Genomic DNA, 14,911 nt, shown 5'->3' on the forward strand with positions numbered 1-14,911 from the left:
ATTTTAGTATTATTTACTTTTACAGTATGTTAATATTTTGAATTAGCTTTTGCCTTTATTTTTTATTGTTTTAGCAATTTTAGTACCTAAAATTATTTCTTTCTATTTTTATTTTTTTTAATTATTTTTAATTATTTAATTATAATATTTTATTATTATTATTATTGAAATTTTTTGAGATTTTTTTTGGTTGATTTTTTTTGTATTTAATTTTTTTTATTTTTATATTTTTATTTTTAGTTTTAGTTTCAGGCAATAACAACACTGGTATCTAAGCTAATGATACAACACTCTAATAAACATAAACATTTAAAAACACACAAATATTGAGTAAAATGGTCTATTTTAATTAGATGCAATCGTGATTATCAGTACAAACCATTATGGGTTTTGGCCAAATTAATGCATCTTTGTAGGCAACAAAATCATGTCTTAAAGAACAGCCAGCATAGGCTAGATTTTGGAGGAGCGTTATGGTATTCTTATTTCTTTCTGTCTTCTTGCACATTTTAAATATAAGCTTACCGACATCTGCATCATTGTGATTTTTGATGATTTCTCCAAGTTCAAAGTGGCCAGACATCACAGCGACCTGTCAAACACAGCATTGCTATATACTTTGCAACAATGCAGTCTTTAATATGAGGACAATCTTTGCAATTCTAGATATATAATATCTATTTAAATGTCATTATGTTTCGTACAGTGGTGAAACCTCCCACTTGCATGTATAAGAAGTCATTTTGATTAGAACGATTAACACACAGATACCTGGAAAGGTGTTTGACCATGTTTGTTCTTTATCTCCTTACTGGCTCCTCGGTAAAGAAGGACCCGGGCACAGCTCTCCTGATTGGACAGAGGAGATTCTCAAATCAAGACACATTTACTAGAGAAGCAAAATGACATAAGATAAGAAGTCTTTTTTTCTCAGAAAAAATAAACTTACTTCATTTTGTTTAGTTTCTCAGAAAAATAAACTCACTAGATTTTGTTCAGTTTCTCAGAAAGCAAGGCTTCATATCTTCATTTCGCACCTCAAGTAAATGTATCTTGATTTAAAGATATTTGTATTGGAAAACAAGACCAAAATACTGAAGAAGAAACTCATTATTTGCAGCGCATGCAACATTTAATGCCATGACTTTCTGACAATTTCTGACTTCCTGCTCGGATTTAAGACCTTTCGATGGAGTTAATTTGAGGAATGGTGAATAATTTTTTTAAGACCTGCAAAAACCCTGAATAAAGCTTAAAAAACTAAATAAATATTAAATAAAAAATATATAAATATTAGACGCACACACACACAAACACATGCACAAATGACCTGAAATAAGTTTTAGTTGTTGGTTAAAATATGTATAAATATTTGTAGAATTCACACAAAAAAAGATTTATAATTATAATAATAAAATTAAAACTAAAATTAAAAAACTATTTTAATAAATTAAACAAATTAACTGAAATTTTAAATAAATTTTAATTTAATATTGTTTAAAATTAAATCTAATGAAATAATCAAAAAGTACTATAAAATTAATAACAGACCGTGCTACACCTTGAAAGACAAAGCCACCAGTGTCACATCTGTACTGGTGCTTTACTGTCAGGTTACCTTGTTGTAAAGGGCACATATGTGGAGGGCAGTGTTTCCTGATGCATTCTGGGAAGTGGTGTCTGCCCCATAGAACAGAAGGTGTTCTAAGTGTTGGGCGAATCCGTGCTGACACGCCTACAGTTGAGTGAACAAAACACAGAGGTTAAAGAAATTAGAACACATCCACTTGTTGGGAAAAGTCAGGGAAGAACTAGAGGACCAACCAAAAGAGGGCAGTAAAGAGGTAATCCACTCATATCTGTCATATCTTTCTGTTGGAGGCGGTTATGGAAAGTAATTTTGCATCTTTTTGTTGAGCCTAAAATTATAATACGTATTTCTATACTCTTTTACAAATGAACATTATTATTGATTATGAATATATATTACAACATGCATTTCTGAATACAGCGTGAAATTCAATATTTTGCTCTGATTACTAAAACTTCCACTGGCTGTGTTAGCCTAGCAGGCTAACTGATTAGCATGCTATTCATTGGGAATGACAGAATGTTATCTTAGCAACCTAAGCAGGCTAATCGAAAATACAAACTTTGACAAAATTCATTAGGTTCTATAATGTGATGCATCCTGTATAATTTCAAGAACAATAAATTTTGTATTTTTCATGGTTAGGACTGCTATCTTCATTATACGCATACATTACCATGTTATATTTATATTATCCACTTTCATTACAATTTGAGCTAAAGTTTTGTTGTTTCTATTTTTTATTAGTTTTTGTTTTATTGACTACTCTGCCCTTGTATTATTTTACTATCATTGAGAAAATATTCAGTAAGTTTCTCATTTTTATTTGTTTCTTTTTGCCCATGTTTTTTTTTTTTTTTCAGTTTTAGTTTTACTTATTTTAGTACATCAATAATTTTTATGTATATTTTGAATTATTAAATTTAGTTAACGTTGTAGTAATTAATATTTTTTAATTAGTTTTTGTTTTATTATATTGACCTGCCACAGTATTATTTTAGTATCACTGAGATACTATTGCAGTTTTTATTAATATTTGGTTTTTATTTTTATATTATCTATTTTCACTTAAATTTTATTTCAAGATTTAGTAATTATGTTGCTTTTTCTTGTTTTTATTAGTTTTTGTTTTATTATATTGACCACTCTGCCTCAGTATTATTTTGAGATATTATTATAGTTTTTATGAATATTTTTATTTTTATATTATCCATAGGTTTTTAATGTTTTTCTAAGTTTCTCATATTTATTAGTTTGTTTTTTTAATTTGTAAAATTATATATATATATAAATTTGGTTATCATTTTTTTTTTTTTTCAGGTTACAAAAAAGCAATTTTATAGTTTTAGATTTAGCTTTAATTAACTACAATAACCCTGCTCGTCTCTGTAGATATTTGGTACTGATTTAGTCATTAAAAAGCCCACATAATTAGTCTGAACTTCATTTAATTTGTCCTTAATGTTCTGCCAAAATAACACAATTAAATCTCTCAATTCAAGACGGATTTCTGTTAATGTGTATATATACACAAATTATATATATATGTATATATAAAATCATTGGGCTTTCAGGGTGTTGTGGGAGTCATACCATGGTACTGTACCATTGTGTGTGGGCAACTGGCAGGTAGGTGGTTGTGAATTGGGGAAAATTAGCTATATTTATATACTTTTGTACACAAAAAGGCTTAGAAAAGAAAAAGAAAAGAAGAGAGAATGAAAAAGAGAAAGTTCTGTTTAGCATCAGGCAACAGGCAGACAGCAGAAGACAATGAATGAAATGAGAGATGAGAGATGAGTACCTGTGAACTTCAACTTCTCCAAACGCCTCTTCATGTCTGATCTATGGAGAGAGAGAGAGACAGACAGTGGAGGACTATGGACGGTGTCTACTAGATGATTCAGAGGCACCTAGACATTGTTCTCCATTTGTTGAAGACATTTATGTACTGTACAGTGATTGGAGCTGTCGGATTCATGTGGTTTCAGACTCAGTCCACCCACAGTGGGTTTGCTGACCTGTTGGTCTCTCCTGACGTCGGTGGTGTGGTGTAGTGGTTATATCTTTAGCCATGCACTATCTCTGCTGTGCCATAGGTTGCTCCAGGGGAACATGAACTGTAATAAGTGCACTGGAGAAAAACATCTGCTTAAGGTTCTGACATGATTCAGCTTCAATCTGCTCATTTAAGATTTAGCTTTAAATTTTATTATGTGCTATTATAATTGATCTTTATATATATATATATATATATATATATATATATATATCTATATATATATATATATATATATATCTATATATGTTCTCTTTTAGCTTTATTCATTTTATTTTAGCTTTAGTTTTAGTAATTTTAGTACTTAATATATTTTTTAATATATTAATTTATATTATTTAATTATAATGATATTATTTATATTTTTATCATTTTTAATAATTAATCGATTATCATTTTTAGCATTTTTAAATACATCTATATGGTTTAAATTAATTTTATTTCAGCTTTAATTTTAGTAATTTTAGTACTTAAACATTTATTTCAAATTCAATCACATTAAATCAAAATGTGTTTATAAAGTACTTTAAAAACACACAGAATGCATCGCTGTCTAATTTAAAAAAATAAGTAGATGGATGCATACATTTATTAAACAGTGAATAATTCATTTAGTGAATAAAAAAAATAATATGCAATAATAGAAAAAAATGAATAAATATCATTTCAGTTAGTTTCCAAATCAACATTTCTAATTTTCTCTGATTTTCATTTGATATTCATCTATTATTTTATTCCAGCTTAATTTCAATTATTTCTAATAGTTTTAGTAAACAATAACAACTCTTTTTAATAGTTTTTCTAAACAACAACTATAAATCTTTTTTGTACTGTACTGTGCTGAGTTTATTGCAAGTACAGTAGAGTTTGATCAGATGCATGTCGACAACAAAATACAGCAAGAAGCATTTCTCCTCTATTTTAAACTACTGACAAGTCTAATTAACTTCATAGCTGTAGCTGCATTTTACTGTTTGCATTTAGCATTGCTATTATAATTTTTGTGCTGTGTAATGAGGTTAAAGGTAAAGATCCTACCATCTAACATCTGATGGAAAAATATCTTCAGCAGAGGGTGAAAAGTGTCTAGCTGCTGTGATGACCAGGATGAAACATGCAAAAATATGCACAGGTGTTTAGAAACAAGAAGGTGAAGAGCGCGAGAGACTGGCATGTTATTCAAATCAATTTAGAATTTTTAGAAACTCAAACAATTAAAGAAATCCACATTTGAATGACTAAATTTAAATTTTTTAGTCTTCTAATATTGCAAAACACACATTTTATCATAAATAAAACCATGAATTAAAAAAAAAAAATAAGAGAATGATGTGAATATAAACGAAAAAACACTGAAACAGACACATGCATGCACACATATACACACAGGCTTTGACATATATATTATTCTCTTGTGTTTAAGACGGTAAACACACCTGGTGTGACTCGTCCCAGCCGTTCTCGTCTCTGATGCCCAGCCGTGCTCTATAGTACAGCAGAGTCTCACAGCAGGACGTTTCGCCCCCCGTCAGCACCGAGTGGTACAGCGGCGTCAGTCCACAGCGGTCTCGATAATCTGGAGAAGCTCCCAAAGACAGCAGCGCCTGTAACATGGGATGTTTAGAATTATGAACAAACCCCAATAAAGATGCACTAATCTATATTTTGCAGTTGTCCCCATCAATTTAACCTGTAAATGAAACCTTATGGAGATAAAGTATTTAGCTGCTCATGATCATGATCTCAAAAAAAAGGTTATTTAGTGCATCTCAAAGTGTGTAAAGAAATAGTTCACCCAAAAATACAAATTTGCTTAAAATGTACTCATCCTCAGGACATCCAAAATGAGTTTGTTTTTTCATTGGAACAGATTTTGATTGGTTTTGATTTTGATAAGTTTTGGATTGTATTGAGTGAATGTGTGGCGTAGGAGTGGGTGTGTTTGTTTTTTATAAAAACATCACAATAATCCACACCACTCCAGTCCATCAGTTAACATCTTATGAAGTGAAAAGCTGCGTGTTTGTAAGAAACAAACCCATTATTAAGGCAATTTTAACTTAAAACCATCACTATCGCTCCAAACTTTGAAAAAGTATGTGTTATGTTGTGTATAAATTTGAGTTCATTCCACATATTTTGGTCCGTTTTGCTGTGCATCTTGTGCATATGACTCTCCTGATTTGGATAATTATTCACTGGAGAAAGCAATATTATAGATAGATTACTCATAATAATTACTCATAATTAATGGACTGGAGTGGTGTGGATTATTGTGATGTCTTTATCAGCTGTTTGGACTCTCATTTTGACGGCACCCATTCACTGCAGAGGATCCATTGGGGAGCAAGTGATGCAATGCTACGTTTCTCCAAATCTGTTCCCATGAAGAAACTAAGGCCTGAGTACATTTTCAGCAAATTTTCATTTTTGGGTGAACTATCCCTTTAAAAGCATTTTCTTCAATCATGCTGTGAATGAACTGCATGTGTTTGTACCATGAGTGTGGACTGGTTATGAGCTCTGACTGCTTTATGGAGGGGTGTGAGTCCGTCTCTGCATCTGAAATCCACATGAGCTCCGTTCAGCACCAGAACACGAATCCCTTCCACGCTCAGATACCCCTGAACCGCCAGAGTCAGAGGAGTCTCTGAGAAACAGATGAAAAGTGATACTGACACTACAGCTACGGAAGAACAGCTTTATTTAAGAGAAACAGGCAAAACACTAAACATTAAAATGGCACACACACTCAAATAACTGTAGTGTAGAAACTATTGTCATTTAGAAATTGCTAGTAAATTGTTCTCTGTAGAGATGCTTAATAGCTGAATTGAACCTGTTTTCATAATTGATCAATTTTATAACATATACTATTATTTTCCTTTTTTATTGCTAAAGTGAAGCTGCTTTAAAACGTGACATGACATACAGCCAAGTATGGTGACCCATACTCAGAATTCATGCTCTGCTTTTAACCCATCCAAAGTGCACACACACAGCAGTGAACACACACACACCGTGAACACACACCCGGAACAGTGGGCAGCCATTTATGCTGCAGCACCCGGGGAGCAGTTGGGGGTTTGGTGCCTTGTTCAAGGGCACCTCAGTCGTGGTATTGCCGGCCCAAGACTCGAACCCACAACTTTAGGGTTAGGAGTCAAACTCTCTAACCACGACTTCCCCAATCTTAACAACAATCTTAGCTGTATAAAGTGCTATATAAATTAATGTGACCTGACCCAAATGGTTAACTATCTAAGGTTGCAACCACAAATCAGAAAGGATCCTTTCGATTATAACTGACCAATGAGCTGCTGTGACGGCCCTATGACATCATAGTGGCTTTGAGCCAGATTCTGAACTGTCTCGTGCTTATTTCAGAACGCCGCTGCAATTAGTGCGCTGAACATCACATCAAATAAAAAACATCCTTTATATGAAACGGCACAAGAATAGACTCATAATGAACATAATGTGCTTTGAATCTGAGGTCAATGAAATGAGATGATTCTGCCAAGGAAATGTTGGCAACACAGTAAAGCTCATCTGAACTGAAAATGTCAATGGTGCAAACATATCTTTCATTTAATCTACATCTACTACAAAATATAACTAGATTAAAAAACAGGTCTAAAATTAAAAATACATTTAGGTTTTTTTATTTATGGTTTAAACATAAAAAACATATCTAACATCCAGGCCGGTGTTATTTTAGTATCACTGATATACTATTATATTATTAAATTAGATTTTATTTTTATATTTTCTGTTTTCATTAAAATGTTTTGTTAAAGTTTAAGTCTTTTTTGTCATTTTTATTATATTTTTATTTTAAAATATGCTATATAGATATAATAATAATGATAAAAACATACAACAAAATTACTAAAAATGAAAGTCAAAACTGAAAATAATTATTTATTTTTTATTTTAATTTTTAATTTTATTTATTTTTTTAATTTAATTTTTTTTAACTTTATTTAGTTTTAGTTATTTTAGTATTTAAACTTAAACTAAATGTAAAAGAGAAATGCTGCATTGGCAAAGCCGAAATAAAATAAGTTTTAAAAATGTATTTACAAATATATGATTTCAGTTAATGTTTATTTTATTTCAAGGGTAACACCTTACAGCAAGGTCCTATTAGATAATGTAATTTAATGCATTAACAAACATCAACTTACAACGAGCAATACATTTATTACAGCATTTAATCATCTTTGTTTTGTTAGTTGATAAAACTGTTCCATTGTTAGCTCATGTTAAATCAGGCCCATTATACAACATAATGTATTAGTAATAGCTGAAATTAACATTAACATTGTTTGTTCATGTCACCTTACATAAACAATGGGAAACTTTTTATAAATTATTTCAAGTAACACATTTTTTATGGTTTTAGTTTTAGTTTATGATAATATTTCGGTTCACTCTGATTACCAAAATAAAATGGTTGCACTTTTTCAAGCAGGCATATGTTGTTTTCTGAAAGCTGCAACTAATTTTGTCATGTTTTTTAAAATTACTACCAGGAGACTCTCAAGGGATTCAAGACCCTTCACAGTCTCACCTCCGCTCTCAGTGTCGTGGTAGTTGGGGTCCAGTCCTTTCTCCAGAGCTTTACTCAATTTATCCACCGCTCCAGCATGAACATAATCCAGAAACTTCTTCAGATTGGCCTGCAGAGGGAGACACACACAGACGCTTCACCTCCTCCCTACTGAACACAACACATCCAGCTTTCCACAAAAGACTGTTTCTGCAATTATATACTATCTGTTTTGGTAGCTATACATTTTTTTGTCTTACTTACCTTGGTGTGCAGCTTTGCTAGTTGTTTCTCATCCAGGTTTGTCCGTTTGTAGACCCGTGTCTTATATCTGAACTGTAAGTTAAAGACAGCAGGAAGAGAAGGTAGAGAGAAACTGGTTTTATTGTCAATTGAAAAAACAACACATAAATGAGAGTTTTAATACAGATGATGGGACTGTTTGATTCAAACTGCAAAAGAGATTAATGTGTCATATTTGGACATTTTAAAATTTCGCTAAAGCACTGTTCAAATTTGAAGCCACATAAAAAAAAAAATATTAAAAAATTAATTAAATAAAATTAAAATAAAATTAAAATTAAATAAAATTAAATACATTTAAATTAAATTAAATTAAATTAAATTAAATTAAATTAAATTAAATTAAATTAAATTAAATTAAATTAAATTAAACAGTTACACATTTTAAACAAAAGTAAGTTGTTGAAAATGTCTTTTTTTGTATTTTATAATTTTTCATAAAGGTATACGGTAACACTTCACAATAAGGTTCCAATATTTTATGTCAATGCATTAAATAATATGAACTAAAAATAAGCAACACATTTTTTATGCCATATTTATTAATCTTAAAATTGGTTAATAAAAATGCAACTATTCAGTATTAACAGTACAATATCAACAGTAACATATATATAAAATATACAAATACAATAAAATATTGAGAGATGCAACTTTTGAATTTACTAATTTATTAGTAAATGTTCAAATTAACATAAAATAATAAATAAGTATTTGTTATTGCTAGATCATGTGAACTAATATGGTTACTGTAACTAACGTTAACAAATGAAACCTAAAGTGTTACCCGTGATCCTTCTCAGCTGTCAATAAAACAGCAGGTTCCTATTGTGACAACTTGCCCCTATAGGCTCAACAAGTGTAAAGTGACCTGTATAATTTTTTTATAGGTCAATAATGGTGGGAATGTTCAAGCTCTTTAAGGAGCATTCTAGGTGATGTTGTCTAGTGTTTGTGAGTCTGTGATCTAATATCCTCCACAGAACCTCCAGGTAGGGCACTCCCTTCTCCAGGGACTGGGCGAACTCTCGAAGTAAGCGCTCCTCCTCCAGGAACTTGGCATCTCGTCCGTCTCCAGCTGGCTGGAAGAGGCCGTAATTGTAAACGTCCCACAACGACTCGCTGAGAGAACAAATAATCTGCTGCTTCGCGTTCCAAACACTTGAATCGGGATCAAACCGCAAACACTTCTACAGACAGTGAGAAAGAATACAGGTTCATGAGTACAACAGATTGAACTAGATTTAAAGTTCAAAACAACGTTCAGCTTTATTGACAGCATCTGTTAAGTGCTTTCATTCACCACAGAGCATCATTCTGACTCATAACTCATACTTAAATTGTTTTTACAGTAATGCTTTTACAGTGGAAATACATTCTGGAGGGTTTACAAGCAGAAATGTGCAAGCTGTATATATGTATAAAAAAATTGTTGTTTAAATAAAATATGAAACACTTAAACTTCTTTTATTTTAGCTGGTTGCCAAGGCAACATTTCTTATTTTCATTAATTTGAAACAAAACAACAATTAAAAAAAAAATAATCTGTAAAATTAAATATTTAAATTATAAAATATTTAGTAAGCATATTTAAAAACAATAAATAAATAAAAATGACAAAAACAACATTACTAAAACTTTAGCTAAAATTCAAGTGAAAACAGAAAAAAATACTATAATATAAGAAAATACAATATTTAAAATATTAACAGAAACTATAATAAAATATCAATGATACTAAAAATAAATATTCATTATTCGTAGTATTATTATATTATTCATATTAATAAATATTTAATATTATAACAATTAATATTAAAATGACACTGAAACCCATTACTGTAAACATATTTGCAATATGCTGCAATAATTTTCTGTGATATAAAACATGCATTCAGATATAAATTTTAAACATTATAATATTTAATATTATATTAAAATGACACTGAAACCCATTTTTGTAAATGTATTTGCAACACGTTGCAACCATTTTCTGTGGCAAACAACAACGTCAAAGATTCTATTGAACCTGAAACATTTTGTATGTTTAAAATATTAATGACACATGTTGAATATTTCTGTGTTGTCTGCTTTGGAACGTAATCAATCACTTTTACAAGCTCTTTCAAAAGCTTTAAAACAGTCACCTGACATACTGTAAACCATAAACCATCCTGCATATTAAAATCCAACACCAAACTTCAGTAATATGTAGCTTTATCTAGGGATTTTTAATGTGCCGTGATGGAGTGTGTTAAAGTGAGCTGCTAATTGAGTCAGGAGTTGAGATGAGTTTAGATGAGAGCGATTTTGACATTAAATCAGGTCAGTGCTCCCACACAACTCGAGCTCAGTGTGTGTGTAACTGTGTGTATTCATAAAATTTCTCCAGAATAGCTTCACACACACACACACACTAATATACAAACGCAGTAAATATTCTTTTATTACGGATTCCCATGTTCCCCTTTTCTCCCCCAGAATTAATTTATTTTTTAATTTTCTTCTAATGTCTCGATCCCTCCCACACAGTAACCTTGGGAGACACAACAGATCCAGAGTATATTAAAGTCTGCGTGTTGCTTTGAAGCTTTCATTAGAAACATTTACTGTTAAACAGTGTGTGTGTTTGTGTGTGTGTGTGTGTGTGTGTGTGTGTGTGTGTGTGTTAGGACACATGAACATCAGACCTTAATAAAGAAAATGAAACAGCAGTGTTTAAATTCATAGATATATCTGACTTTTGATTATAGACTTTGGTGTTTTGGCAAATTTGAGCAGAGTCTGAGACCTTATTGAGATCTCTTTTGAAACTCTAAAGGAAAAACGTGAGAGGGGCGTGACGTTTCAGGACAAAGTGGTTGGCAAATCACAACACACTGTGCCAGCTAACCAATCTGAGCCCGGTTGCATATTTCTGTGGGAGGGGCTTCATAGAACCAGGAACTCAAAAGACAGCAGAACAGAAACAGTGGTATAAATTAAAGGTAAAATATTTGAAAATAATGTGATTTTTTAAAAACAAAGCATGAACACATGTTACACTGCACCCACACAGTCAAGCTTTTGCAAAAGCTGATCAACCACCCTTTTAATTATGAATAATAATAATACAATCAATTTTTAATTATTATTTGATTTATATTTATTTGACAATAATTATAAAAAAAAATGCTACAAATATAAAAATGAAATATAAATTATGTACATTCATAATGCTAATTGTATTTCTATTTATTTGAATAAACCGTAAAAATTACACTGCAAATATACAAACAAAATATTAATTATGAATAATAATAGTAATATAATATAATATATTTAAAATAATTATTTTATTTTTATTTATTTGACAGTAAAAAATCACAAAAAATACAGTAATAATTATTAATATTTATAATAATTATGACATATTATTGTTATTGATAGATTTGAAATTAATATTGGTAAATGCAAATATCTGTACCATATCTGTGGACACAAAATTAAGTTTTAGTAATTAAGTAAGTTATCGAGTAGAGAATTTGACAAAATGATAATCGGCCAATCTCTAGCACAGATTATGAGTATGTGTCAATGTGTGGGAACAGAAATGCACAGACCGTTTGTTTGATGTCAGGTATGCCGATGCGAAACACAATTACAGCAAGGTGTGAATCTTCCACAGGTGTTACTGTGGTCATGCTGCGTTCCATCAGACGCCGCCGGGCCTGCTGATTGGTCAAGACTGGGTGATACAGCGGCTGATTGGTTGTCTGATGATAAAGAGTCGGCTGACTGGGTAAATGTGGGATTCCTCTTTGGGCGGAGTTAACGGCCCTGGGCTGTCTCTCTCCTCTCTGCCAACCAATCACAACGGCCGCCGGTTTAGATCCATCCGTCTTGCGTCCGGTCCGGTTCTGGTGTTCCTTGTCTCCCATATCGATCATCCCATTTTGTTTCAATCTCTTAAATCGCTCCTCCTCATCTTCCTCATCCTCGCCCTCTTTGTCTTCGGCACTGCCAAAAAAACGCTTGGTGTTTCCCAGCATCCTTTGCTGCACCGTGTCAGCAAGCAGTGTTGATGTCATGGCATTGAGTCATGCTGCTTATTGGCATCCACCTTAATGTGAGACAGACTGAAGAAAAGAATGAGAGAATAATCATTAGAGGAGTAAAGCATTAAATTTTACTGATGTTAAAATTAATTCCAGATCTATTAACAATCAGTATAAAGCCACACTTATAGAAACCAGAAAATATTTTCACTTAGACCAATAAGAAACTACTCAGAACACCCTAGCAACCACATTTGAACACCCTAGCAACACACTAACAACAACTCAAAACACCCCAGAAACACACTTACCATTCAAACACCATAGCAGCACACTAACAACCACTTAGAACACCCTAGATACACACTAACCACTAAAACACCCTAGCAACACTAACAACCACTTAGAACACCCTAGAAACACACTAAACACTCAAAACACCCTAGCAACACACTAACAACCACTCAGTACACCCTAGAAACACACTAAACACTCAAACACCCTAGCAACACACTAACAACCACTCAGTACACCCTAGAAACACACTAACCACTCAAACACCCTAGCAACACACTAACAAACACTTAGAACACCCTAGAAACACACTAACCACTAAAACACCCTAGCAACACACTAACAACCACTAGAACACACTAGAAAACACACTAAACACTCATAACACCCTAGCAACACACTAACAACCACTTAGAACACCCCTAGACAAACACACTAACACTCAAACACCCTAAGCAACAAACACTAACAACCACTAGAACACCCTAGAAACACACTAAACCACTCAAAAACACCCTAGCAACCACCTAACAACCACTTAGAACACCCTAGAAACACACTTACCACTAAAAACACCTAGCAACACACTAACAACCACTTAGAACACCCTAGAAACACACTAAACCTTAAAACACCCTAGCAACACTAACAACCACTTAGAACACCCTAGAAACACACTAACCACTAAAACACCCTAGCAACACACTAACAACCACTTAGAACACCCTAGAAACACACTAACCACTAAAACACCCTAGCAACACTAACAACCACTTAGAACACCCTAGAAACACACTAACCACTAAAACACCCTAGCAATACACTAACAACCACTTAGAACACCCTAGATACACACTTACCACTAAAACACCCTAGCAACACACTAACAACCACTTAGAACAACCTAGATACACACTAACCACTAAAACACCCTAGCAACACACTAACAACCAATTAGAACACCCTAGAAACACACTAACCACTAAAACACCCTAGCAACACTAACAACCACTTAGAACACCCTAGAAACACACTTACCACTAAAACACCCTAGCAACACACTAACAACCACTTAGAACACCCTAGAAACACACTAACCACTAAAACACCCTAGCAACACACTAACAACCACTTAGAACACCCTAGAAACACACTAACCACTAAAACACCCTAGCAACACACACTAACAACCACTAAGAAAGTCCCTAGAAACACACTAACCACTAAAACACCCTAGCAACACACTAACAACCACTCAGTACACCCTAGAAACACACTAAACACTCAAACACCATAGCAACACACTAACACCCACTAGAACACCCTAGAAACACACTTACCACTAAAAACACCCTAGCAACACACTAACAACCACTTAGAACACCCTAGAAACACAACGCCAACCACGCACCACTAAAACACCCTAGCTAAAATAAAATTAGATTAGAATAGTATAGAAATTAACTTTAAAATACCGTAGCAACACACTAACAACCACTCAGTACACCCTAGAAACACACTAACCACTAAAACACCCTAGCAACACACTAACAACCACTTAGAAACACCCTAGAAACACACTAACCACTCAAACACCTAGCAACACACTAACAACCACTCAGTACACCCTAGAAACACACTAAACACTCAAACACCCTAGCAACACACTAACAACCACTTAGAACACCCTAGAAACACACTACACACTAACCCTAAACACCCTAGCAACACACTACACACCACCTAGAAACACCTAGAAACACTAAACACTACTAGAAACACACTAACAACACACTAGAACACCCAAACACACTTACTAAAACACCCTAGAAACACACTAACCACTAAAACACCCTAGCAACACACTAAACTAAACCACCCTAGAACACACTAACAAACTTAGAACACTAGAACAGAAATGGAAATAAACACCCTAGCAACACACTAACAACCACTTAGAACACCCTAGGATACACACTAACCACTAAAACACCCTAGCAACACACTAACAACCACTCAGAACACCCTAGACACACACTAACCACTAAAAACCCCTAGCAACACACTAACAA

At 32.8% G+C, this 14,911-nt stretch overlaps 1 protein-coding gene across 4 annotated transcripts in view; it reads right to left on the reverse strand.

The window, feature by feature from the left end:
* Nucleotides 1-14,911, reverse strand: part of LOC109052160 (SH3 and multiple ankyrin repeat domains protein 1-like) — a 50,808-nt gene that overhangs the window by 27,093 nt on the left and 8,804 nt on the right. For all 4 annotated transcript variants that reach the window (XM_042714781.1, XM_042714779.1, XM_042714783.1 and 1 more), the window contains exons 2-10: nt 12,111-12,626; nt 9,495-9,698; nt 8,470-8,541; nt 8,227-8,335; nt 6,149-6,300; nt 5,087-5,254; nt 1,619-1,735; nt 772-849; nt 526-592 (exon numbers count right to left, since the gene is read on the reverse strand). In XM_042714781.1, coding sequence (XP_042570715.1) covers nt 526-592; nt 772-849; nt 1,619-1,735; nt 5,087-5,254; nt 6,149-6,300; nt 8,227-8,335; nt 8,470-8,541; nt 9,495-9,698; nt 12,111-12,578 — 1,435 coding nt within the window. In that variant the 5' untranslated portion in view covers nt 12,579-12,626. The remainder of the gene's footprint in view (nt 1-525; nt 593-771; nt 850-1,618; nt 1,736-5,086; nt 5,255-6,148; nt 6,301-8,226; nt 8,336-8,469; nt 8,542-9,494; nt 9,699-12,110; nt 12,627-14,911) is intronic.

Source organism: Cyprinus carpio, chromosome A24, assembly GCF_018340385.1.
Source record: "Cyprinus carpio isolate SPL01 chromosome A24, ASM1834038v1, whole genome shotgun sequence".
In the NCBI taxonomy this organism is placed as follows: Eukaryota; Metazoa; Chordata; class Actinopteri; order Cypriniformes; family Cyprinidae; genus Cyprinus; species Cyprinus carpio.